Below are 27,635 nucleotides of genomic sequence, written 5' to 3' on the forward strand. Positions count from 1 at the left end.
TCCATTCCCTAAATATAAAAACACAACCCTACTCATGCAATCAGTTAAATATTATAGGGCCTGAGTTTGCCTCCAGACCTCAGATGACGCAAACACAGCTTAGTGCAGAGTAATGATCTTACCACACCAGGATATGAAGGAAAAGGAAACTAGAGAGAGAGAGGAAGGAAGGAGAAAATATGTGATACATGTCATGGAGGCACTCACCACATGTATGTAGGGCCCAACTTGCTTAGCCTCCTTATGAATCGCCCCCAATACAATTTCCTTTGAGAAGGATTGGCAGGCATATAAATTGAAATCTAACCTAATCTATTCTATGTTTAAAACAGCCCCAAGACTCCAGTTCAAGTTTAAAAACTTGATAAATTCTTTGGCCCATATGAAATCCATGGGAAGCAAAGTACATTGTTTTCTGTAAGATGTTATGACACATAGCATATTTTCAATCGGGGCTTAATTTGAGCCGAAGATCAGTCTCAGTATCTGCTTGGGACACATGTGAAGTAATAATAAACACGAGTGTCCTTGTTAGTGACTATCAAACACACACATATGGATGCATGGATACTCTCCCCACCCCCATTTCAGTGCGCAGAGATGCGGAGGTTTCAACATCCCTTCTCTGTGCGCTGAGACCCCCTTGCACCTCCCACCTGCTGATCAGCAGGGGAGAAAGTGTGTGATTTAAATGGAGAAGATGTACATGGGGAGGACTCTCCCTGTGCCTTCTCTTCCCTATCGAAATCACATTCCTGACAGCTGTCTGGTGACCTAAGGTGAGAGTATGAAAAGGAGGACAGGGCTCTTGTATCTTTAGCAGTTGTAGAGAAAAGGGAATTTCAGCAGGTGTCATTTATATGCATGCAGACTCTGATCAAATTCCCTCTTCATCACAACAGTTAAAGCTGCAGGAGCCTTGTCCTCTTTTGTATCTGGTCACTCTAGCTATATTTCTGCAGCTTTAACTGCTGTGATGAAGAGGGGATTTCAGCAGGTGCTGCATGCATACAAATGGCACCTGCTGAAATTCCCCTTTCTCTACAACTGTTAAAGATACAGGAGTGCTGTCCTCTTTTCCATATGGTCACCCTAAGAGCCTGACGGGGTTCTGGGGGCATGGTTATGAAGGCTCTCCTTGCACACTCTTGACCTGCACACACCTGGCCCTGCTGCTATTTTCCTTTCAGAGTAATGAAGAAGCTGTCTGAATTGATATCAAAATAGATGAGGTACTAAATGCACCATCAAAAAATGGATCATGCATACACATACTAGACAGGGGTTGGGAGATGATTTCCATCAGGATCACAGTGCATAGAGAGGGAATGTTTAACCCTTCTGACCCAAGTCATGATCCTAATGAAAATTGCCCTGTCCTGTTGCTGCTGGTGTCAATATTAGCTCCCCCACCCCACCCCACCCCACAATGCTAATAGGAGCACGGAGGCTACATGAATGCATTCCTGCAGTGCATTGTAATGGTTCATTTAGCATCACATGTGGCCTGGCCTTGATTTAACAGTTGCTCCTTTCCCCCAGGGAACTCTGGGAACTTTAATTCTGTGGTGTGACAGGCCTGGAGACCACTAAGCAGGGTGACCCTATGGAAAGGAGGACAGGGCTCCTGTATCTTTAACAGTTGTAGAGAAAAGGGAATTTCAGCAGGTGTCATTTGTATGCATGCAGCACCTGGTGAAATCCCCTCTTCATCACAACAGTTAAAGCTGAAGAAGCCCTGCCCTCTTTTGTATCTGGTCACTCTAGTATAGCTCCTGCAGCCTTAACTGTTATGATGAAGAGGGAATTTCACCAGATGCAGGAGCCCTGCACTCAATGTTTCCATGGGAGGAAAATACATGGTTACACTGAAAACCTATTTTGGATCAGAGCAGTTGAACTAAAACCAATGTAAGTCTGTAATGTACATAGATACACACCTCCCTTTGCTATGCTACAATCTAGAAACAATGATTAAACAACATTGATACGTTATCTTACCGGAAATGGGCCAGCAGCAGGAACTCCCTAAAGAGAAAGGACACCACCCAGTTAATCATATATGGCCCAAATACATAGGATCATTTTGTGTAAGTCATTCTAAAGCTCAGTTTAAAGACTGGTTTTATATATCAGGGAAGTGCTATAGTTGTGGAAGGGAGGATTACGGAGAGCCTTAGCTAAGGGATGTTGTAGTGGAGTGGTGATATAAAGTTGGATTCAGCCAAGGCTTAATTTAGACCCATTGCAATGAATGAGACCATTTAGTTGTGAGTAATTGCTGTCCGATTGATTTCAATGGGTATACTCCAAGTAGGTCTAAACCTAGGGTGACCATATGAAAAGGAGGACAGGGCTCCTGTATCTTTAACAGTTGTAGAGAAACGGGAATTTCAGCAGGTGTCATTTGCATGCATGCAGCACCTGGTGAAATCCCCTCTTCATCACAACAGTTAAAGCTGAAGAAGCCCTGCCCTCTTTTGTATCTGGTCACTCTAGCTCCTGCAGCCTTAACTGTTATGATGAAGAGGGAATTTCACCAGACGCAGGAGCCCTGCCCTCAATGATTCCATGGGAGGAAAAGACATGGTTACACTGCAAACTTATATTGGATCAGAGCAGTTGAACTAAAACTGATGTAAGTTTGTAGTGTAGATAGATACACCTCCCTTTGCTATGCTACAATCTAGAAACAATGATTAAACAACATTGATACGTTATCTTACCGGAAATGGGCCAGCAGCAGGATTTCCCTAAAGAGAAAGGACATCACCCAGTTTATCATATATGGCCCAAATACATAGGATCATTTTGTGTAAGTCATTCTAAAGCTCAGTTTAAAGACTGGTTTTATATATCAGGGAAGTGCTATGGTTGTGGAAGAGAGGATTACGGAGAACCTTAGCTAAGGGATATTGTGGTGGAGTGGTGATATAAAGTTGGATTCAGACTTAGCCAAGGCTTAATTTAGACCCATTGCAATGAATGAGACCATTTAGTTGTGAGTAATTGATGTCTGATTGATTTCAATGGGTATACTCTACGTAGGTCTAAACCTGGACCAAATCCATAGAAAAAAAGTTGGATTTTAAATCTACCAGGCCTTTCTAAGGGCTGAAGTAGATGTCATACAAATTGTGTGGCCCACAGCTGAACTGTTTCTTGTTTTTTACTCAATTCAGATTGGGATTATGACACTCAAATCCCCTCCAGGGTGTGTGTGGTAGTTTAAAATAAAAGCTCCATTGGAGGTAAAATCCAATGTAAGTCCGACTTAGTGTAGATCCATTGAAATGACTGAGACTTAAGTTAGTCAGTTAAGTCCTATTCATTTCAATGGGTCTGCTCTAAGTAAGACTTATGTTGGATTTTACCAAATGAAGTCTTAGCTACACATGACATCAGTAGTATAATGTGAAATTTGGCTCTGATTGAAGGGCCCACACTGTGCTAACCAATGACGGATGTTCAGTGACACTGTGACATTCGATGATGTCTCCTGCTCCCAATTATTCTGTTTAAAAACAACAACTTGGATATCTTGATTCTTCTGAAATATCTTGGGATTTCCTACTGAATTCAGGAGAAGTTGTGCTACAAAACACCCACTAGAGGGCGCTGTCCCATTCAATACTATGAGTACTGTAGTTTCCAATTCCAAGCACATGGTCGCCCCTCTTTTTCTATGTAATTCAGCTCATTACAATTGTGGAAGAGAAGCAGGAAGCAAAGTGCTGGTAAGCAAACATGATTTCTCTTTAATCTAAAGAAGCCCAAAGACAAGACAAGTGACGGTAGTGGACAAAGAAGTGGTGGTGGAAGAACCCTGCCCTAACACCCATCTACTCCTTTTTCCAGCCATTCCTGGGTTTTGAATGTCTAACCAGCCTTTTCTCTGGACACTAAGCATAATCAATTCCTGTACTGTCCAGGTGAAAAATAGGTGAAAATCATACTATAGCCCTGTTCAGGTGTTTGCCTGAATGTGGGAGGGTTTAAAATGAGTAGAGGGTCAGGGCCAGGCACACTGACCCTGGCTGTTATCTCCCCACTTACATCAGCCTCACCCACCTCAGTTCAGGCCTTGCTGTCTTGAATCAATCCTCATCAGGGTTCCCGATCACGTGAAGAATTCTACTCGCGTTCAAGCAAATGTGAGCTCCTATTCAGACCTTGCAGTTTCAACACATCATGGTCTGAACTGAGGTGTGCAGGGCCGGCATGCCCAAAGACGTCAGGAGCAGAGTCAATGGGCATGATCCTGACTGACCCTTTACTCATTTTAAGCCCTCATATGTTCAGGCAATTGCCTTCACAGGATTTAAATGTTATCCAGTTGTGGGGAAGCAGGAGGAGAAGCTCACATGTCCACTATGGAAATGTATGAATTGGGGCATAAGGAAAGGGCTGAGAGAGTTCTGCCCTTAAAGATGACCTAAAAATAATTACAAATAAACCAATCGGGACGTGCCACCGTGTCCTCATCCTCAGAAACCTCTGCAGATTATCTCTGAATCTTTTTCTTTCTTTCTGTGCTAGAATTCTCACATACATAGCAATTTAAAAGTTACCTGAGCTGGGTCATAAGGAAATGGGATAGGTATCAGCTGTAAAGGAAGCAAGACAATGAAACAGTGGTACTAATGCATTCACTTTCATGCCCAGTCACTAATTTATTGATTTAAGAATGTTTTGCCCTTCTTTCCCCCTCCAAAAAAGGACTATTTCAAAACAGCTCACAAAATATAAAAGCATAAACACAGCAATCATTAAAACCCGTTTACAGCAAACTAAAAGCAGCAGCAAAATGAAATACAATAAAATTAAAAAAGAATAAACTGTTAGCCATATTCCTAAAAACCCATGCTCTCTGTATGTGCAACAGGGATTTATTTATTTATTTATTTATTTATTCATTTATTTATTTATTAAATTTACATGTCGCTCCATAGCTGAAGCTCCCTGGGTGGTTTATAAAAATGGCAAATGAAAGGCAGCTGTCGAAGGGATGTGCCTTACAGTTATTGTAAGCCATACTCATTTTGTTGAGGCATCAACAAAATGTTCAGTCAGATGGAAAAAAAAATCTATTTACAGTTGAGAGAAAGTCTGGCGCACAAAAACTAAGTTCTTATTGTGAACTTAGCAGAAGTTGCTTGATGTTATAGTGACATCTACTGGTAGAAATGCTGTGATTCTTTTATCAAGGTTACAGTGTGATCTTAAGGCCTTGATCATTAGCTGAGGGACCAACATTGGCTCCACTCTTAAGAGTGAGGGAGAAATTTGTTCAAGCTCCCTGAAAGTCTCTGAAATTCACAGGTCAGTTGGTCTCACTCTCATTCTTGTCTGTGACCATTTCCCCCCGAACCTTACAACGGGGAAAGTGCAGTTTTCAAAAGTTTTGCATTTTGAAAAGTTGCACATTTAAAAAGTGTGCATTTTAAAAAGTTGCGCATTTTAAAAAGTTGTGTACTTTTAGAAGCTGTACAGTTCAATAAAACTTGCACACTTTCCAGCCCATCGAGCAAGGGCGCTTCAGAGGACGCTCAGGAGTCCAATGGACTCCCCACATCCGCCCCCCTGACCCAGTTAGGCACTTGTGGCACCATTTGTGGGTTTGCGGGTTGAGTGCCTGCATGGTCTGCTGAGTTCCCGGCAGCTGTCCGCTCTTGTCCAGAGCTTCCATTGTACATGACAATGGAGGCTCTGGAAATTATGTAATTTCCTCCATTGGGTAAATGGGGCCTTTACAGCCGCCATTTACTCATCGGGGAAAGCTACGTAATTACCAGAGCACAATATTGAACACAATAGATGCTCTGGAAATTGCGCATCGGACCACAAAGGAGGCTCCAGATGAGGGCAGACACAATGTTGTCAGACACTCACCATGTCGGAACAGAATGTGCACATTCCAGTGGTGCATAGGCCAGAGGCAAAGGTGGCAGGACCAAAATCACAGCATATTTTTAGCTTCAAGCTCTTATGGCCAGTAATTAAGCCTTATGGGAGGTGTTACAACCTTTTAGAATGGGAGGGGGAATATACAAAAGCCAAGAAATCACCAAATATCCAGCAGTCAGGGGAAAGGGCGTTGCGCCAGGAGAAGTGGGTGGTGCCAGGAGAAGGGGGTGGGGCCTATTTGGAAGCCCCCAAATGGGCCAGATTTAGACTGCAGGCCTGGGGTTCCGCACCCCAGATACCGAAAGAAGATTTCTTTGTAGGCCCAAAGCATTTCCTGTTCAGGGGGATAAGCAATCCATGTATGTCATTATATATCCTTCTGTTTCAGTCAGTGGGGCTCGTATAATTGAGGGATATTAATCTGGAGCTGCCCCTTTCCAGCATGTAACTCCTCTGCTGAGGGAACTGCACTGGCTTCCTATTTGCTACCGGGCCAGGTTGAAGGTTCTTGTACTTGTGTACAAAGCCCTAAACAACTTGGGACCAGGATACCTGAGAGAGCGCCTTCTCCCTTACCAACCTGCCCAGTCACTGAAGTCATCCAAGGGCCTGCTCCTGGTGGTTCCACCTAGATCCATCCTCCGATTGGAATCCACCAGGGGAAGAGCCTTCAGCGTGGTGGCACCCCTCCTGTGGAATTCCCTGCCTCTGGAGGTCAGGCAGGCGCCAACCTTGTACTCCTTTCGGCGCCTCCTGAAAACATCTTTATTCCAAGAAGCCTTTCTTTAACATGCAGCCTTGGATTTCTGTGTTGTTGTTGTTTTACTTCTTTTTAAATTTTGTTTTAACTGTTTTATTCTGTTTTTATTTTCATTTTACCTTGTACACCGCTCCGAAATTTTTCAATGGGGAGTGGTATATAAATATTCTAAATAAATAAATAATAAATAAATAATCAGAACCTTTACCCCCACTCTTAATGTCATGCTGGGTTTACCTGTGGTGTCTGTGGAGGTTGCTGAGGGATCATTGGTCGTTGGGGCTGCAGAGGTGGTGGCATAGGAATCATGATGGGAGGTCCACGGCGCTGTGGGAATACAAAGGAATGTCAGTCTTGTGCTTCTGAATGAACTGGGATTCTGAAGCAATTTGAGATTTGCACAAAACCAAAGAAATGCAGGGGGAAGACAGACACATCCATCCATTCATTCATTCATTGTATTTCTATAATTCCTCTGAAGCCAACAAAGGCAGTTTACAGAATCATAGAATCATAGAATAGTAGAGTTGGAAGAGGCCTATAAGGCCATCGAGTCCAACTCCCTGCTCAATGCAGGAATCCACCCTAAAGCATAAATTTCAGAAAACAAAAGCCATAACCAAATTAAAAACATCATAAAACATTAAGACAACCTTAAGATGCCAAATTTAAAGGCCAGTTTAAAACACCAGGTTAAAAAAATACGTCTAACCCCCTTCCTGCACCAAAAATCGAATGGCGCCACCTACAGGAAAAAAAGGGCGAGAAACTCCAAATGCCAAAAGATTGATTTGTAGACCCAATGTGTTTTGGATTTTTTTCCTCAGGGAGCATTTTCAACAATGACCTAGTAATGTGTGGTACACTCCAGTGACTCCTAACACCTTTCTGTACACAGCAGGAATGACGACCAGTCGCAACTCCAAAGGGAGTGTGTCCCAAAGTTTGAAAGCAACAAGGGAGAAAGTCCTTTTCCCGCATGCCTCTGATAAGTGGGTCTCTGGAAACAAGGGTGTCTTCAAAAGGACCTCTTCTGCCTATTTAATAACTGAACAGGTTCACATTGAGATAGGCCATTCCTCAGATAGCTTAACACCCGTATGTATGTATGTATTACATTTATATTCCGCCTTTTTTCCTCCTTAAGGAATCCAAAGCGGCTCACATGATCCATTTTATCCTCACAACAATAACCCTGTGAGGTAGGTTGGGCTGAGAGTCTGTGACTGGCCCAAAGTCACCCAGTCAGCTTCATAGCTGAGTGGGGAGAGAAGCCGTATCCAGGGCCAGCGCCAGACTATATTGCGCCCTAGGCAGGCGCGTTCTGAAGCCTCCGTCCCACCCACCCCCGTGCGCGCCTGCTCCCACTCCCGGCTTTGAAGCCAGGATGCTGGGGTTGGGGAGCGGGGCAGAGGCTTCAAAGTAGCGCAGCTGGAAGTGGCTTCCTGGTGCGCCGTTCTGAAGCCTCCCCCCAACCCCAGCGTCCTGGCTTCGAAGCCAGAAGCAGCTTCCGGCGGGGTGCTGGCTTCGAAGCCAGGACGCTAGGGTTGGGGGGCGGCTGGGGCAGCGGCTTTAGAACAGCGCGCCCAGAAGCTGCTCTAGGAGAGCAACTTCCAGGTGCGCCGTTCGGCACCCTCGTTTGCTTGGCGCTCTAGGCCGCTGCCTAAGTTGCCTCTATGTCAGCGCCGGCCCTGCCCGGATCTCCCGACTCCCAGTCCAACACTCTAGCCGCTACACCATACTGGCATAATAATACACTTAAGTATGATGGAAGCAGTTTGAACGTGCCATGGATACATTCCGCATAGATGACTGAAATCCTGTCTACACAGGGCTTCCCCTAAATGGAAACTGCTACAGAATGCAGCTGCCAGGATATTCATGGGAGCCAGGCTTTGGGGTCATGTGACACCAATTATCTACCAGTTGCATTTGTTGCCTATTTGTTTCTGGGCTCAATTTAAAGTGCTTGTTTTTGAACTTTAAAGCAGTCTGAAATCACGTTACTTCAAGGATGACCTACACTTGCACAAACCAGCCTAGACCCTGTCATCAGAGTCAGAGATTTTGCTCTTTGGCCCACTATTAAAAGCCATCAGATTGGCAATTTATTTGTTTATTTATTGCATATTTATACTGCCCAACAGTCAAGGCTCTCTGGGTAGTTCACAATTACAAGAGACAGGGCCTTTTCAGTAGTGGATCCCCATCTTTGGAATTCTTTCTCACATGAATTGAATGTGGCCCCTCTCTTGGATGATTTTAAAGCAGATATTAAAAACGTATACTTTCCGTTTGATGGTTTTATGCTGGCTTTCAAATTTTAATTAAAGATGTATCCTTCAAACTGCTCCTACCACGTTTACACTCTCACACAGAGAAGATTACCAATAATAAGGTAGTTTACCTCTTCACTGGAGCTTGCTGACCGCTGTCAAAATAGATGAAATACGGTAAGAACACAAGGTTTTGTTAAACACTCTTTTAACCTCATACTATCAGAGAAGGCATTAGAAGGTTTTGCAAAATATCACTCTGGAACTCAAGTAGACATTTTACGCACCTGAGTCCCTATTTACCAGGGCAGGATCTACACTACTGCTTTAAAACGGATTATAACAGTAGTGACAACTGTTGGGACCCAGAACACACTCCCTATACAGATTTCAAAACGTTTTCAAAGTGTTATATTCTGCTTACTGTAGAACTGGCCCAGGTTCCTGGCACTTCCCATGGGAATTCTGCTCCCTTAACTGACCTCACTTCACCTCACCATGCAGTTGAGAAAAATTATATGCAGCCATGTGGGGGAAAGGACAATGGTAAAACCTGATCTCACACTTGTGTTGCTTGAAAAGGGCCAATGGGCATTAGGACGGCCATCTGTCTTATTTTGCAAAGGACAGCCCTCTATTTGAAGGGCTGCCACTGGCAGAAGGTGTCCTCTGTTTGAAGGGCTCTCTGGTCCAAGTCTGGTTTGAAACTAAAGAACCATTAGAAGGGCCTTTGATGTTGACTATCCACAGATCACCTGGACTGCAGACTGAAGAGGCACAGAGGTCACCTGGGAGCTGTCTATACACAGGGAAAACTCTGCGGTGGCTGTGACTCTGCACTGTGTCGGTTAGACGACGCAAGCACAGCTTCACAGCCACCACGAGGCTTCGCCGCGATGCTGCAATTTGAAAAAATCAGGGATTTACCCTGGCTTTTTCAAATGGAGTGAGATTAGCTATCATTTACAGCTATTTTTGTTTTTGACGCCACTGCTGTAAATAATGGTATAGAAGTACAGATATACCATTCTCTCAAGTTCTTAACCATGATGTTGGTCTTCATAGAATCATAGAATAGCAGAGTTGGAAGGGGCCTACAAGACCATCGAGTCCAACCCCCTGCTCAATGCAGGAATCCACCCTAAAGCATCCCTGACAGATGGTTGTCCAGCTGCCTCTTGAATGCCTCTAGTGTGGGAGAGCCCACAACCTCCCTAGGTAACTTCCCACTGATCTTTTCCCTTCAATTTTCCCTTGTATAATAAGTTGGATGTAGTGTATTTTTATTTAAATTATAACAATTATTTCTAAATTTGCATTTACAGATACAAAGTACCGTATTACTTCAATTGTAAGATGCCATCGATTGTAAGAAGCACACTAATTTCAGTACCACCAACAGAGAAAAAAACCCTAAGACACACCCGCGATTCTAAGACGCATCCCATTTTTAGAGATGTTTATATGGGGAAAAAGTGTGTCTTAGAATCAAAGAAATAGGATAGTATATGCAAACTCCCACCCCAAATTGCTCTGGCTACCTCTTTTGCATTCCCCAGTGTTTTAATTTTTTTAAATAAATAAATAAATAAATAGTTGCCATGTTGATTCATTGTGCAGGAGTAATTACATTATTGCCCCGCTCGTGCTCTTCGCTCCTCTGATGCCATGTTTCTCGCCTGCCCAAGGGCCTCTACTTCCCTTGCTCGGCTTCGTCCATTTTCTTCTGCTGCCCCTTACGCCCGGAACGCTCTTCCAGAACATTTGAGAACTACAAGTTCAACCGCAGCTTTTAAAGCTCAACTAAAAACTTTTCTTTTTCCTAAAGCTTTTAAAACTTGATGTTGTGCAGACTTCTACTGTTACTTTCTACTGTTAGTTTTACCCTACCCTGTGCCTGCTTACCCTACCCTGTACCTGTTTGCATTCTCTTCCCCTCCTTATTGTTTTATTATGGTTTTATTAGAATGTAAGCCTATGCGGCAGGGTCTTGCTATTTACTGTTTTACTCTGTACAGCACCATGTACACTGATGGTGCTATATAAATAAATAATAATAATAATAAATAATAATAAAGATATTCTAGCTGTAAGATATGCGGTAATTGGCCTGACAGATTTCCCGTCCCCCGAATTTGATACTACTTACACGGACTGGGGTAGCAAGTGCTATGCTCAGAATGCAGGAAAGAATCAGCAGCTTCATTTTGGTAGAGGAATCTGGAACAACACAGATGAGAAGCAATTTGTGTCATTTTTCCTGGTTGTTAAACTGGGATGGTTAACCCAATTAAATCCTATATTGAAGTAATCGTCCACATATTTCAAGAATGCATGGATGGGATGGCGGAACAAGGGCTTGCATGAATCATATAAAATACAATAAATAAATGCAATAAATAAATAAGAAATGCAATAAATAAATAAATAAATAAATGTTAAGCATTAGTATTCTTATTTTTTTATTTTAAGAAGTTCTATGAAATTCCAAACTGAAATTTGTAAAATTCAAACTTTCAGATTCACATTTTGAAAATTCGCCATCATTTTGGTCTGCATGTAATGTTTATTTCAAATCTAGAGTTTTTCATATCTTGGACGCCTCAAAGTCTGAATCTATTTCTTCCTCCTATGCATCAAAGTATTATCTGTTGTACTTCCTGTAGCTAGCTAACTTCCAGTGAAATACATTCTTAATGGCAGCTCTGTGGAACTGGTAGAGGTTGGCTAAGTTGTTTATGTGAACTGTAATAAAAATAATCATTTCAAAAGACATTACCTTCTGGGTTCTATGCATTCTATTATTCTGTTTGATTTTTTTTAAGGGCTTCCTTGATTGTTTTTATGTTTTTTAATGGTTATTAATAGTGGCCCAGAGGACATTGTTAATTGGGCAGAATGCAAATGATATGAATAAATAAATATTATTCTTTCTATATTTTTTAATCTTAATTAGCTGTTGTTTGCTAGGGGATCCAAATTAGCCCACATGATTAGAATGGCCAGATGCAAAACAGCTATCTTGAAGAGGAGAATTTTGGCAGGTGTGTCTCGTCATGCAGGAATGAGAACTTTTGCACATGCCAAAATTGCCCTTTCTACGGGAGCTCGGTCCAGCTTAGACCTGATATATACCTGACTTTACCTGACACTTGATAAAGTCTCCATCCAATCCACTCAAAAGAACATGAAGGAAAGTGTAGACATCTGAAACTCAATAAAGTCTAACTTTGTCTTAACTATTCATAAGATGTAATTAACTGTATACAACTACACATAGAGAACATTTATAATAAATCGAATTTGATTTGGCACTTATTCTAAATGTACTAGAATCCTCATCTTACCTTTGCTTGCTGAAGATGAATAACGAAGTAAAACTGGCCCAATAACCTCTCCAGAAGTAGCTGGTATTTATATACTATCCTGATGGCATAGCTTTAATAATAATAATAAAAAAAACATCTACAGGTCACACTTGGTTAACGAATCACACTTGGTTAATACCTATTGGATTAAGAGTTTTGTTTTTGTCTGAGTGGTTTACCTGCAAAAAATCCCTGGATTTACCCTCCGTCAAGGTGAAAAGTTTGCTGTCAAAAGGACTGTATATAACTGATGATGTATGCAGTTTTCACCATTCCTGAGGTCTAGTCTAAGGGTACAAAATTAGAGAAGGCAGTATGAATAATAGTACTACTATAATATTATAGTAGTTGTGTGCCTTTGGCACTCGTTGGTTGCTACTAGTCTAAGGGTACATCATGATCTAGTGGCCTTGTTCCTTTATTGCAGCCAAGGAAGTGTGATGTTTTTAACTTTTGTAAACTGCCCAGAGAGCTTCAGCTATGGGGTGGTATATAAATGCAATCAATCAATCAATCAATCAATCAATAAATGCAACTTTTGCTTTAACCAGAATTACCAATGGATTCTTGGAATCTGGATGGGACAGAACAATTTCTGGACTGGACCTTAGACCCACCGCTTTCTGGGATGGATTCTGGGCTTGTATGAAAATAAGAATATATGAGGCAAGGCCTACTGTAGCCTCCAGATAAGCCTCCCCAGGTCATAGTAGATCTCTCAGTGTAGGCCCATGGATTCTTCTGATCTGATGTGGTAATGAGATGTTATCATCATTGTCGTACTGTGCCTCCGTGGGGACAGGGAAGGCTTCCATATTTGTAACAGCTCTGATGTTTGAACTAATGTTGATAATTTCTTCCCCTCAACAGGGGATGGTTTACAGCAGGGATGGAGAACCTCAGGCCCTTGGGCCAAATTTGGCATTCAGCCCTCCAGGGCTCCTCAGAAGGCCAAATCCTCTTCCCCTGGCCCCATCTCCCTCTTTGCTGACCATTGATCATTGGTGGTTTCCTGGTTTTGCATGTTTTTCTCCAGTCTAGAAGCCTTCTCCTAAGGTTTACTTGCTGACAGTAAGACCATGAAGCTAACATATGCTTGTATTTGGGATATTACGTCTGACCCATTTGCCTTTGGCTCCACCCACCACTGGAATATGGCACTTGAGAGCTTCTCCAAAATGAAATTCAGCCATTGGGCTGACAGGGGTTCAACACCCCTGATTCACAGGAATAGTATTTATTGTACTACTTCATGAGGAATGTTCTGTTTTTGTCCCCTTTCTAGATTTAAGTGGAACAAAATATTTGTTACAATATTTGGATTTTACAGGGAAATGTGAAATCTTTACCTGATGATGAATTTTTAAATTTATTTATTAAGAAAATGAAAAAGGACCAAATTCTGTTCTGCAGAAATCCGAAAAGAACATTGTTTATCTTCCTACAACTCTGTGAAGGATTTTGCTTGTTTGTTTGAGGTAGTGAACTTGGAATCAGTTGGGCAGGACTTTTACAATTTTCCATTTTTTTAGGTCTTCACATATCTGCAATACAGATGGGAAAATCAGTGATTTTCAACCTCACTGAAATTCTTGGAAATGTACTTCAAACTTTTTGGGGGGCTTGTTCTCAATTTTGTTTTTTTTTAATCTATTTTTGATTCATTTGAACAGGAAAAGTGTGCATTTCTCTGAGTATTTTTCAAAAGTGTTTATTCCCCCTTGACTAAAATGTGAAAATACATTTTTTAAAAAATAAAAATAAAAATGCATATTTCAAAGTGTGCATTTAAAAAAATACACATTTTTTGAATGTGATCACAAATTTGTGAATTTGTGAATATTTCTTTTAAAAAGCGCTCTTGCACATGTTCATGTTCAGGGTTGTAAATAGGACATGTTTGCATGACTTGTGAATAAAAACAAAATTCTCATACATCATAATCTACAGGTATGATCCCCATTCCATAAGTAGTGCAGGATCTGGTCTCATATTTCTGTGGTTCAAGTCCAGCCGTTAGCTCCTGAGCCACAGCAATAAACTCATAATAAATTCATAATCTTTAGGCCATCAGTTATTTACAAAGTTTGGGAAAGTGGCCACCTAATATGCCTAATCAGAAGATGGGGTAAAGGGCTCCTGACTGTATTTTCTTCCTTAATGAATTTTCTGTGGCATGGGAAAAGAAAAGGAAAAAAATCAGAACAAGCAGTGGGAAAAACCTGGGAGGATTATGAACTGAAGACAACATTGCCTGGACACCCCATAAAATTCCATGGACGAAGCAGGGCAATGACACTCACAAAAAGACCTCATCTTGAACAACTCTGCAAGTCATGATCCACCTAGCTAAAGATTCTCTGGGCTTAAGTCGCTTGGTTATTTTGAAATCTTATTCTCTGGATACTTGTCATTCAGCAATTTTCCCTGCTTAAAATACCTGAACAACACAAAAGCCCAGAGAAGCATTAGTAACACCATACACCGCAGATAATTATCTCTTTAATTCAGCCTCCCATATCCCTCTGAGTAGAATTGTGGTTGTGTCACTCAAATTGCTGTTAAATGACAGGAAAGACAAGCTTGCTGTGGCTCATTCTTGTCACGTATAAACCAGACTTTCCTAACCTGATGCCCTCCAGATATTTGGGCCATGCTGGCTGGGGCTGATGGGGGTTGACATCCTCTAGAATGCCTCTAGTGTGGTCTCTCCCACACTGGAGGCATTCAGGAGGCAGCTGGACAACCATCTGTCAGGGATGCTTTAAGGTGGATTCCTGCATTGAGCCTTATAGGCCCCTTCCAACTCTACTATTCTATGATTCTATAACATCAGGAGGACATCAGGTTGGGGAAGGCTGGTTTAGCGTGACAGCTGAATATGACCAAATTGTTATCAACAATTTAAAAACTATCTGCAATTTCACTGTGTGAAAGAGCAGGGCTGGCATCAAGGGTAGGCATTGTCAGGCAGTCGCTGAGGGCCTATGGCCCAGCAGGGGCCCACTGACAAGAGCCCCCTGGAGTTGCTCCTCCTTTTCACTGTTGTAACCTTTTTGTTCGCCTGCCTCTCATTGTGGCTCTGACAATGGTGGAGGTGAGGAGGAGCTGGAGATGCCACTGCCTACACGCTGACTGGATCTCTCTGTCTATCAAACAAGCAAACCACAGCAATGAAGAGGAGGAGGAGGAGCAATAGCAGCTGGTGACAGTGATGGAGAGAAGGTAGTCTTACTGTGTGAGGTGGCCCATTGAGAGTATCTTGCTCAAGAGCTCTCAAAAAAGCAAAGCTGGCACTGAATCTGAACCCAGGTGAATGACAACTTTTAGCAAACCATATTACACTTTTTTTTAAAAAAAAATCATCCCGCCAAAGTTAGAAAGAAAATAGGGATAGTGATGTACCAAGGACAGGTATCAGAAAACAGGGACCATAAATAAGAACCTTTGCAGAGAATGCAAGAACTCAGTTGTCTTGTGGTGTGATGGAGTGATGGAGTGATGGAGGGGGTAGAACATCGTAACATGCCACCTCTTGGCATTTCCAGGCAGCTGCTAGTGCCTCAGCATTCCGACAACTGGTGCTGATGCCTGTCTTGGGTCCTCCTCATCAAATGGTGGGCAGCTACAAGCCACAATTGAGAAATGTTGTTTAGGACTGCCTGATGTCGCATTGCTGCAGGGCATTGTGGGAAGTTTGAATGGCACTCCTTCACTGCAGAGTAATATGCCAGTCAACACAGATATCCTTGGCAGGTAAGTCACCATGTTAGGCACAAATTTACTAGGCACTAGCAACATGTACACAGATATATATTTAAAAAGTAGCTACTGGGCCTACTGAATAGACAGCTGGACGAAATTCTGCTGTATTCTAAATGTAATGATACATTAATCTGCCTTTTCTGCTTACATGCCTAAGAAAAGACTTGGCACGATGTACCTACAAGGCTTGTGTGAATGACACTTGTGCTAATCCTGATCATTGGCTTCTAATTCCAGAGCCTTACTTCGTAATGTATAATACCCATCCGGGATTTATTATATTTACGTGGGATTAAATTTATGTGGTACAGCAACAGGCTTCTAAAAAGCCTCTCCAGTCTGGAATTTCAACATCTTTTAAGTTTCATTCCAAGACTGTTCAGTTCCCTTTAGTTTGGTGAACCTTCCAGGTGTAGATGGTTGTAATGTCCACAGTGTTTAGGGCCCAGTGTTTTTATTGTTTTGGGTTTGCTATCAAATTACTGTGAGGTGGGCTATTGGTGTATGCTGCCTGGAGAATGCCTGGCTATTCTTTTAGATCTGATAAAAACAGCATTGATGTAACCCTGTGAACATTGATATATGTTCCAGCGATGTGTCTCCATGGGAGCTAAGATGGCTCAAGAAGGCTAGGCAAAGATTATGCCCTCCTTCCCCCACTGCCCCCAACTAGGAAGAGGTAAAGCTAGGTCTCTGTGTGGAAGAAACAGACTGTTGTTGAATTGCAACTCTGTTGGCATTTTAGAATGCTGTCCGTCTTCCTAGAGATATGATGTGGGAAACGTGGGGCTTATTAACACCAAGCAGATATTCCACTATGAAAGTGGTATGAAAACAGTATATAAAAGGCAGGAGCCACACTACTGCTTTATAGCGGTATGGAAGTGCACTGACAACTGTTGGGGCCCATTGACACATACCATATACTGCTTTCATACCACTTTCATAGTGTTATATCCTGCTTGGTGTAGAAGCGTCATGGGCCCCAACAGTTGTCAGTGCACTTCATTACCACTATAAAGCAGTAGTGTGGCTCCTGCAGTGCACTTCAATACTGCTACAAAGCAGTAGTGTGGCTCCTGCCTTTTATATACTGCTTTCATACCACTTTCATAATGGAATATCCTGCTTGGTGTAGATGAGCCCGTGGACTTTGGTTGTCTGTTGGAGTGTTAAGCTACGTCTACCTTTAAATAAACACAAATATTCCGAAATGTGAAAACACATCCTTCCAAAGGGAAGCAAACCTAACTAAGCAATAAACCCCTGGGACTCCAGTGACAAAGATGGATCCAGGAGCACTCCCAAACTATGGACCTGCTGCACCTTCAGAGGCAGTGCAACCCATATACCACTAAATGCCTGGGGCAGAGGGTGGTTTTTACCTGGCAGCAAAAAGATGACAGTGGTGGTGCCAGACAGGCCTCAGTGGGAAACTCATTTCATAGTTGGAGGGCCACCACTGGGAAGTCCCTGACCCTTGTTGCCACCTTCCGAGCCTCCCTTGGAGATGGCACTTAGGGTGGGGGCAGATGTTGATTTTAGTATTCAGGTATGTTCAGGTTGAGACAGGCATTTCTGTCAAGTATGGTGGTTCTGAACCATGTAAAGCCTTATAGGTTAAAACCAGTACCTTGAATTGGGCTTGGAAACATACAGGCAGCCAATGCAAGTGGGCCAAAATTGGTCTTATATGTTCTGGTTCCAGTTAATAATCTGGCATCCACTATTTGCACAAGCTCCAGTTTCTAAACAGTCTTCAAGGGCATTGCCGTAATCTAATTTGGAGATTAGCAGATCATAGGTTACTGAAACCAGATTATCTCTGTCCAGATAAGGGCATAACCGGGCCACCAGCTGAAGCTGGTAGAAGACACTCCAGGCCACTTGAGGCCACCTGAGCCTCAAGTGACAAAGATGGCTCCAGGAGGATCCCCAAACTACAGACCTCCTTCAAAGGGAGAGCAATCTCATCCATAACAGGTTGAAAATCCTTTTTGAGCTTTCACAACCACTTTTGTTTTAACTACGCTAAATAATTTGGTGTCATCAGAAAACCCGCCTACCTCACTGCTTATGTCTAATTCCAGATCATTTATGAACAAGTTGAAAAGCACTGACCCAATACAGATCCCAAATTGGGAACTCCCAGCCTCACCTACCCTACCTCATTTATATCCTTCCACTAGGAGAATTTACCATTTATCCCTACTCTCTCTTTTCTGTTCTATAACCATCTACTGATTCATAAGGGGACCTCCCCTGTTCCATGACTGTTAAGTTTGCTCAGGAGTCTTTGGTGAGGCAGTTCATCAAAATCTTTTTGGAAGTCCAAGTAAAAATGTTTACTGGATCACCCCTGTCCACATGTTTATTGACATTCTCAAAGAACTCGAAAAGATTTGTGAGACATGACTTACCTTTGCGGAAGCCATGTTGATTCTTTGGCTCTTGAGCATGCATTTGAACTCAAGCGCTCTCAGTCTAGGGTAGGATCTACCCTTTTGTTTGTGAGGCATACTTGTATTTTTTTTTTTAAAAAAAAAATCTGTTCACTGGGTGCAATTCAATGAAGATAGTTGTGTTGATACAGGGTGACCATATGAAAAGGAGGACAGGGCTCCTGTATCTTTAACAGTTGTATTGAAAGTGGAATTTCAGCAGGTGTCATTTGTATATCTGGAGAACCTGGTGAAATTTCCTTTTGATCACCACAGTTAAAGCTGCCCTCTTTTAAATCTGGTCACTCTAGTATAGCTCCTGCAGCTTTAACTGTGGTGATGAAGCGGGAATTTCACCAGGTTCTCCATATATACAAACGACACCTGCTGAAATTCCCTTTTCTATGCAACTGTTAAAGATACAGGAGCCCTGCCCTCCTTTTCATATGGTCAGCCTAGTTGCTAATGTAATCACACACCAAAACATCAATCAATCAATCAATCAATCAATCAATCAATCATTCTTTATTGTTTGCAGCCAATGGCCATCACAACATCATAAAACGTTAAAACATTTGAAAATTAAAACATTAATCTGATTAAAACTGTTGAAACGGTAGGACAAGTTAACACATTAAGCAAAATAGAGCAGCAATAAAACACGTTATCTTAAATCAATGCCATACTCTTTGTGTTATTGTCTACCTTACCCAAGGTCAGAATCCAGACCTGCCACAAAAGCTCTCTTTAACTTTAATGCTGCTAGGGCAAATAGGGCCACCCTGTAGCTTACAAAGTTGCCTGTGGCTGCCAGCAACCACCTGATTTTGAACTCTTCCGTGTGGCCTTCAAGGAAGTTTAGAAAGGGGAGGATGAATTTGGTCCGTGGTGATTTATCAAGGCGGCAGTGAAGAACATAATGAGCCAAGTCCTCAACTTGGCCTGCTCCACATATGCATAAACGCTCATTTATGGGACAGTTACCATATCTCCCCTTCAGGAGTTCCGTAGGCATCTGTTGAAATCTTAATTGCGTAAACGCTTGCCTGACAGGGAAAAAGGTTAATTCCTTGAGATATGAAGCCATTTTGTGGTCCTGCTTGAACTTAGGATACCAGATGGCCAACTTACATTTCCTAACCTGTTCAAGGTCAATCCCAATAACATTACTGAATATTATATCACGGATTTGGCGAACAAGTAGGGCGTGTAAGGTTGTGACTGAGAGAGGTGAATAGGATGACATCAAATTTCTACCAGTACGCACCCATCCCTCCCTGTCCTGTAGGTCCAAAAAGCACATTTTTGCCAGGTATTGCTCAGGCATCAGACAGAGCTTTTTCATATAAAGAATGACAGATTTATGTACACGAGCTCTCAGGGAGGGGATGCCTATTTCTGTTCTTAATAGTGCTCCAGGCATATTATGTGCCACTGCCAAGAGAGTGCGTAGAAAGTTATTCTGTATAGGTTCTAATTCATTTTTGTAGTAGGGTTGTAATTGTGGAAGAAGTAGTGGGAGTTTGAAAAGTCACATGTATTTTATTCTTTGTCTTTAGAGCGGGAGCATACACCACAGTACAGTGCTGCAATTGTGGGGAAAGTGGGAGGCCATGTTACCTTTTCATGTTGCTTTTCAAAAAGAAGTCTGGTAATTGTATGCACATCTTTGCAGCTGTGCAGAAATGTGGGGTTAAAATAAATTCTGTGGCTATTCACAGCTGTGGAGCTCTGTAGGTGTGCAGTGAAAAACCGTCTAAAATATTTCCTGTCTGCAAATCCCTCTCCACCTGACCTCAGAATAGAGGCCTTGGCTTCCTAATAACCCAGAACCTCTTCTTTTAGCATACCTGCTTCAATACAAATTACCCTATTATGTTCACACCTGTGTTCTGGAACCTCCTGGTGCAATCTATATAAGCAGCTCTTGACTGAAGCTAACAGGGAGAAACCACTTACTGCATTTCAAGATGACCATAACAACATTTACACATGAGGGCAATGGCGGTGATGGCTATTTTGCAGCATTAGCCAGAGGTTAGCTGGGGTTAGAATTTGTCATAGTTTTACTGTGCTTGCAGAATGGTGTAGGTATTGGGGGAGCTGTTCAAGCCCTTTAAGCTTGGGTTTCACTGACAATTGCCCAGCTGACAGAGAGTTTCCCTGGGAAACAATGAAAACAAATTCATAGCAAACTGAAGTCTGGGATGAATGCGGTTAGAGCTAGTAATCTCCAAAACCCGTTCCCACCTTGCTTATCCTCTCTGCTCTCCACCGTCTTCCCTTTCTCAACTATCATTTTACCAAATTCCCATCCCCAGCTGTCATATCGCCTCCCTCCAGCTTCTCTCTCCCGCTTATTTTAATTTTCCATGCTCTAAGTGGTCCCCTTCACCCCTTCCCCTTCAAAACACAGATCCCCCCGCCAAACATGCTTCATGGCAAAATGTTATGTAACATTGCCTTTGTCACTCCAGACGGCACAGTCACAACAGTGGCCTAAAGAAGGCGCGATATTAAGCTACTTAAACGCTTTCCCGTGTCAAACCCATGGAAACCACTGGGAGTGTTTTCATTGACATCACTGTCCTCCTGATTAGACAACAATGCCCAGATTCAGCAAAAAAAGTACTAAAGAACATGTTGCATTGTTAGCAGTATGATATCTGCAATTGCTTAAGTTGTTTTCTCAATGGGGCGGGAGGGCAAAACAAGGATAGAAATTATGGAGCACTTTTTTTTTTTAACTTGCAGGGTGATTTATGTCATGTAGGATGGTGTAATGAGAAAGAATACATAAACAAATACATTGTTCATTGTCATAATAGGTCACTGCCATTCCCATGGCAAAAATGTAGAACTTGGTCTGTATTCAGAAGTGATGCTTTTGAATTTTCAGTGCCTACAATTACAATTTGAGATGAGACATCAAATTGTAGTGGTATTACAATGCACCCCCGTACATGTCTGTACCCAAATAAGTCCCATTGAGTTCAATGGGCTTACTCTCAGCTGAGATGGGGACTGCACCAACCATCATTCATAGGGATCAGATCTGTCAAAGACACAACAGTCTTCAATGCTGCACAATATAAGACCACTGGAGGGAAGTAAGGAGCTAGAACAACATCCACAGAGAATGATAATTCATTTTTAAACCTTGAGCCAGTCCATTTCTTCTGACCTTAAATTGACTTGTGATTTGTGTATGATTTAAACAAACAAAACGTACCCCCACTCCATCCATACCCCGATATGATTCCACACCCAAACCTGAAGGAATGGCATATGACTCAAATCTACACTTTCAGTATGTCTCTTCTCTGTTGCATACAGGTATTGGCCGGTTTCTATATTCTTAGTGCAATGAATTGCATAGCATCTTAATAAAGACCCATTTATTCCTGTATCCATTCTTGCATGTGTGCCTTAAATTATCCTTTATTTGTCTTCAAACATCCCCTGAAAAAGTAATTTTAACCATAGAATGTACTTGCGTGTTATAATTTGGAAAATTATATTATATCATACTTGGAAACACCCCAAACAAACAAGGACAGGCAACAAAGATAGAAGTTTTCACCAACTGGGAAATGAGTTGGGTGCACAAAAGCCCTCAATCAGCCAGTATTCTCTCTTGGACCTCAGAAAACAGATGCTTTCGGAAGTAACTGAGATCGGGGCTGAAACTATTTCTCTCACCTGCTTCATGGCAACTGTGTGCCTTTTAAAAATGGAGAAAGGGAGGTACCTGTCTTGAGATAAAGACTGGATTGGATCAAGGCTTAGTCATACTTAAAGTAGATCCATTGAAATCAATGGGACTTAGGTTAATTTTTGATGTTCTTTAAAGCAGATGGGGGTTCTCGCTGCTCTACCAAACCTTCACAAGGAGATCTCTAATTTGCCACCACATTTTGTTTACAATGACACTTGACAGGGATGTATAAGTTCCTGATCGGATGAAACACATTATATGGCTGAAAGACACACACACACACCGCCCCAAATTTGCTGCCCAATTTTCAGGTGGCAATTTTGGGCTTGGCATTTCAGTGTTTTTTATTTGTTCTGTTTTTGGAGGGAAGACCAAAATCTGCAAGAAAAAGTTAATGGGAAGAAAGGGTTACCATTGCTAGCAGTAGTAAGGCTGAGGTTGTTACTGGTTCTCCCCTGCTGCGTCAAACAATATATTCTGGGAGGAGAAAATAATGCCCTGTAGCAGCAAAGCTTAAAAATAACAATGCAGAGGTTGTTGTTTTTTTAAAGTAAGGGAGGGGGAAATCTTCAAAAGCCAACTGTACTTCAATTAGGATACAGTGATGGCCACCAATTTGGATGGCTTTAAAAGGGGGTCGGTTAAATTCCTGGAGGAGAAGGCTATCAATGGCTACTAGCCCGGACGACTACGTGCTTCCTTCAGTATCTGAGGCAGTAAGCCTGTGTGCACCAGTTGCTGGGGAACATGGATGGGAAGGTGCTGTTGTTTCGTGTCCTGCTTTGTTGGTCCCTGGCCAACAGCTGGTTAGCTACTGTGTGAACAGAGTGCTGGACTAGATGGACCCTCAGTCTGATCCAGCATGGCAGTTCTTGTGTTCTTATGGACACTTATGCACTACCAAAAAAAAAGAGGAAACACTTCACCAAAGAAAAAGGCTAAAGAAGATGCAGATTTGCATGAAATTTGCACATTCTAATTTATACTTATAGAAATGTTGGTTAGAAATATCAGTGGAAATACATTTTCACCACAATGGGGAAGACAGATCTGGTGACCCGTTTGCCTGAATTTTCAGTTGTTTGTTCAGGTGCTAACTGTTGACAGATAACTTCAGACCTCTTTCCTCTCCTTACCTTTAAATTGGAATTGGGCTAGATCTACACTAACGCTTTATAGTGGTATTGAAGTGTACTGATAACTGTTGGGGCACAATCCACATTCCATATACCGCTTTCATAGTGTTATATCCTGGTTTTTATTCAACATTTGTAATGATTTGACACAAGGTGTAGATCTGGCTCAGGACAGATCAGCTTCTCAAATATAGGGCACATTTAAACAGAGCTGGAGTACAGAACCTTTTTTAGCCTGAAAGCTGAATTCCATTTCAGAGAAGCTTGTCAAAATTCCAAAAATTCCAGCATATTTTAGCTTAAAACTCTAACTGTCAGTATCTATGAGCATTTCTACAGCAAGGAAAATCCCCTGACTCTACCACGGCTTTCTGCTTCCGCTTTTGACCCACGATCACGACATGCTCCCTTTACACACGCTTCTCTTCCCCTCTCCCCATTTCCCCCTTTCACCACAAGTTATATATGTTTTATTTATACAGCCACAAGATGGCGCTGTGGTCTGCCTCTTCTTAGAGCGCAATTTCCTCTTTTCATGCTGAAACAGTCTTTTTCTTACTAGGTTATTTCCGTTTCAAATTAAGCTGCAGAAATCCTTGGAAAGTACAACAGAAGCACTGGAGGTTGACAGCATCATGTAATTGACTCACAAACTTCCGTAATTTTATTACGATTTTATATGTCCCCGGGCACATATATTTATTAATACATTTCTTACCGTTGTGTTGTCTGTAGATATCCGCTGATCTGGACCACACAATGTATTTTTTATCATTGTTTTCTCAAGTCCCTGTCTGCTAATTGTTCCTCCCATTTCCTCTTTTCTTCCATTGTCCCTCCTCCAAGAGAAACAGTGAAGTGTGGTGGTGTGAAAAGATTTCCCCTCTTTCCACACCTGGGAGCTTTTCCTAAGCTGGAGCCATGGAGGGAGGGAGGGATACTCCAGGCAGGGTTAGGGGATTTACTTTACTCAAAAGTAAATCCCATTGATTTCAACTGCTAACGTGACCTGCTGCCCCTTGGTCTATGCTTGGAGGGGAGAGAAACGGAGAGAAGGGGGGCTGGAAAGATTTCCCCTCTTTCTGCACCCTTTTCCTAAGCACAGACCAAGGGGCAGCATGTGATGTTAGCAGTTGAAATCAATGGGATTTACTTTTGAGTAAAGTAAATCCACTAACCCTGTCTGGAGTCTCCCTCCCTGCTTGCTTGCATCTTCAAGTTCATGAACTACAGGTGTGCTGGTTCCCTTACTCAAGAGTAAATCCCATTGATTTCAACTGCTAACATCACATGCTGGCTTACCTTTGAGGAAAGCCCATTGAACAGAGAGAGTCTTACTTCTGAGTAAACACATATAGAACAATGCCCATACATATGCAGATCATGGATGGGGAGCGGGAGGTTGTGGCTGCAAAGAGGAACACGAGGCAAGAAAGAGGAAAAACGGCTGCTACTTTGGGCGCGGAAACACAAGAAACACGCCCCAAGGAAGGTGATTGGCTAAGGAAAAGCATATGAAAAAAAGGGAAGGTTTCTTATGATGCAATCGGCCACATAAGAGAAAATACAACGACTTATATGGATAAGATCAGAAAATAGAACGACAGAATGGGTAAGTGGTACAACGTTACAAGGGAAGTGTCATGTGGCGAAATAAGACTCAATACACAATAAAAACGTTTATAAGCGGTATATCCAGCTTAGTGTAGATCTCCCCCCAGAATCGGCTGACTGAGGCAGCTGCTTAACTCTACCTAATGGTAGGGACAACCCTCTGTATGTGAGAGAAACATGGGACAGCGAGTATCTCAAATTTTTACCTCAGTGTTATGCCAAGTGGGTTACAAATAGATAGCTTTCCCCTCTCAGTATAACAACCATCATCATCATCATCATCCACACACTAAAGAGGAAGTTCTGTTCCAGAGAAAAGGACCCATAGTAAATTATTTTTCTTTTTTTATCATTGCCTTAAAAAATAGCTGCAGGAAAAGGGAAAGGCTTGTAATCAAATTATAGTTTTACTTGGTAATGTGGCAGCGGGGAGAGGAACTAGGCGACGGAAACACACACACACACCCCTTTTATTTTGCGGATGGGTTGCATTTTCGTATCTCTATGCCTTGAAGGAAGAAAGAACCAAAAAAAGAACACGATGCACAAGCAACACATTGGAGAGAACAGCATGAACATTATTTTCCTTCCCCCAGAAAATTAGATGTTTAGGGTGTACTGCCTGAAAATCCCAACCTATTATAAATACTATGTGCTTCAAGAGAGAATCTCTCTGTTGTGTCAACAGGATGTCTGTGCAGAATGTTCATGGCCCAGTTTGAAGCCACACCAAGCCCACCCACCTGCTAACTAGGCGTTACTCTATATTTAGATGGAAATTTCTCAAGCACATGCTTGTGACTAGAATCAAAATAATGTACAATACAAAAGTCTGTTCTATACAATCTGCTATCTTCCTGTATCCATAACTGCTTCTCTGCCTGTCTATCTGTTTGTTTGTATGCTTTTCTATCTACTGTAGGAGTGGGCAATGTCATGCCCGTGGGAACCAATGTGCCCAGACACATTTCATCACATCTGCCCAGGTGCCCTACACCCCTCCCTCCCTCTTTCTTTCTTTCTTTCTTTCTTTCTTTCTATCAACATTTTTTACTGGTATCTGGTATTGCTGTGAAATAGATTTCTGGTGGTGTGGAAAACTAGGGCTACGCACAATCCCCCTGATTTATTTATTTTTTATTTATTTATTACATTTCTAGTATAAAACAACAGTATAAAACCATAATATAAATACAATATAAAAGCTCAACCAGATAAAAACAGCAGCAATGCAAAATTACAAATTTAAAACCATGTTATTTAAAATTTATAGATTGTTAAAATGTTGGGAGAATAAAAAGGTCTTCACCTGGCGTCTAAAAGCATATAATGTAAGTGCCAAGCGAACCTCCTTAGGGAGCTCATTCCACAGCTGGGGTGCCACAGCAGAGAAGGCCCTCCTCCTGGTAGCCACCTGCCTCACTTCCTTTGGCAGGGGCTCACGGAGAAGGACCCCTGATATGACTCAGAGGATAATATGGAGCTTTTGAATTGGCCCCAGTTGGACTTGGAGCACCTCGGCATCATCCTGGCTCACTTCAGATTCAGTTGCAAATCCAAAGCAGGTCAGATGTTTCAGTTTTTTGTGCGCCTGTGGGAGCCTGGGAAAATCGGCACAAGGCCAACTGGGAGCCCATAGTTTCCGGCCATCGTAGATCACAACAGTAGATCTACGGCAGGCTAGACTGTCCTCATGGAGGATGGGCAATTCACTGACACAAGTGAAGGCTTCAGGTAGTGTCTAGCCATTGGGATGAATCGGCCTGAAGTGCTTCATCTGCTTCAGACAAAGGTGGCCCAATACAGTTCCGAACTGGATTTGGGCTGAGGCAGGCCAAATCGACCTGCTTTGAGTCAGATTCGGGGTTCGGAACCGAGGCAAAGCACACCCCTACTGAAAAGTGTGGGTACAAAAAGTGTGTTGTGGATCAGACCCCCCCCCCCCGCAGCCTTTTACTCAGCCTTTGGGCAGGTTATGTCCTTTGCCATATCTCACATGGCAGCCATTTTGTGGTGATACTCCTGACACTTTTTCAAATTGTCAAAAATTGCCTACTCCTGATCTGTCACATAATAAATGCATATTCCAGTGTGATATAAACCCTATTCAGCTGTCCCTGGAAGCACATTGTTTAAACATATGAAAAGGGGGAGAGCTTCTGCCCCACTCAGCCCTCCATTGTCGCTATCGTTGCCCTAAACACCTGGAAAGCAACTGTCTGAAGAGGAGAATCTCCACTATCCATGGAGTCTCTCCACACAATTCAGAACACCAGATAATTATGGATCATGTGGAAATCTCTCACAGATACAGGAGCTGTCCTTTTAAGACAGTCACCCTCCATGCATACAGGGCAATGTCAGCAACAGCTGAAGGGGTTAGACTGGAGCGCTCTCCCTCCTCACGTGTTTAAACAACACGCTTCCAGGAACACCTGAATAGTAAAAAAATAATAATACTTCCTTCAAATTGCTCTAAGAGGTGCTTTTCACATTTTCAATTGCACAGAGGGGTCATAAATCCGTTGTAAAGATTACTCACATTATTGTGCCGATCAAATGGAGATAAATGCGCTTCTAGGCTTCAGAGATCGAGAGCTGAGAAAAACTTTACTGTTCCATGGACTGCTAGGCTCTGCCTAGATAAACT

The 27,635-nt window shown here is 42.3% G+C and overlaps 2 protein-coding genes across 2 annotated transcripts in view; one reads left to right on the forward strand and one right to left on the reverse strand.

Annotated features, from left to right (window-relative positions):
- IBSP (integrin binding sialoprotein) overlaps positions 1 to 27,635 on the forward strand; it is a 347,644-nt gene that overhangs the window by 196,976 nt on the left and 123,033 nt on the right. The gene's annotated exons all lie outside the window — the stretch shown is intronic.
- LOC134405023 (WAS/WASL-interacting protein family member 3-like) lies at positions 45 to 27,616 on the reverse strand. Its single transcript, XM_063136081.1, has 10 exons — positions 27,528 to 27,616; positions 12,491 to 12,598; positions 12,291 to 12,381; positions 11,093 to 11,163; positions 9,075 to 9,098; positions 6,905 to 6,994; positions 4,572 to 4,607; positions 2,727 to 2,753; positions 2,002 to 2,028; positions 45 to 149 (listed from the first exon to the last, which is right to left on the reverse strand). Exons 4-10 carry the CDS (start codon positions 11,147 to 11,149, stop codon positions 45 to 47), a joined length of 366 nt encoding a protein of 121 aa, XP_062992151.1. The 5' UTR covers positions 11,150 to 11,163; positions 12,291 to 12,381; positions 12,491 to 12,598; positions 27,528 to 27,616.

Source organism: Elgaria multicarinata, chromosome 10 (assembly GCF_023053635.1).
Source record: "Elgaria multicarinata webbii isolate HBS135686 ecotype San Diego chromosome 10, rElgMul1.1.pri, whole genome shotgun sequence".
NCBI classification, from domain to species: domain Eukaryota; kingdom Metazoa; phylum Chordata; class Lepidosauria; order Squamata; family Anguidae; genus Elgaria; species Elgaria multicarinata.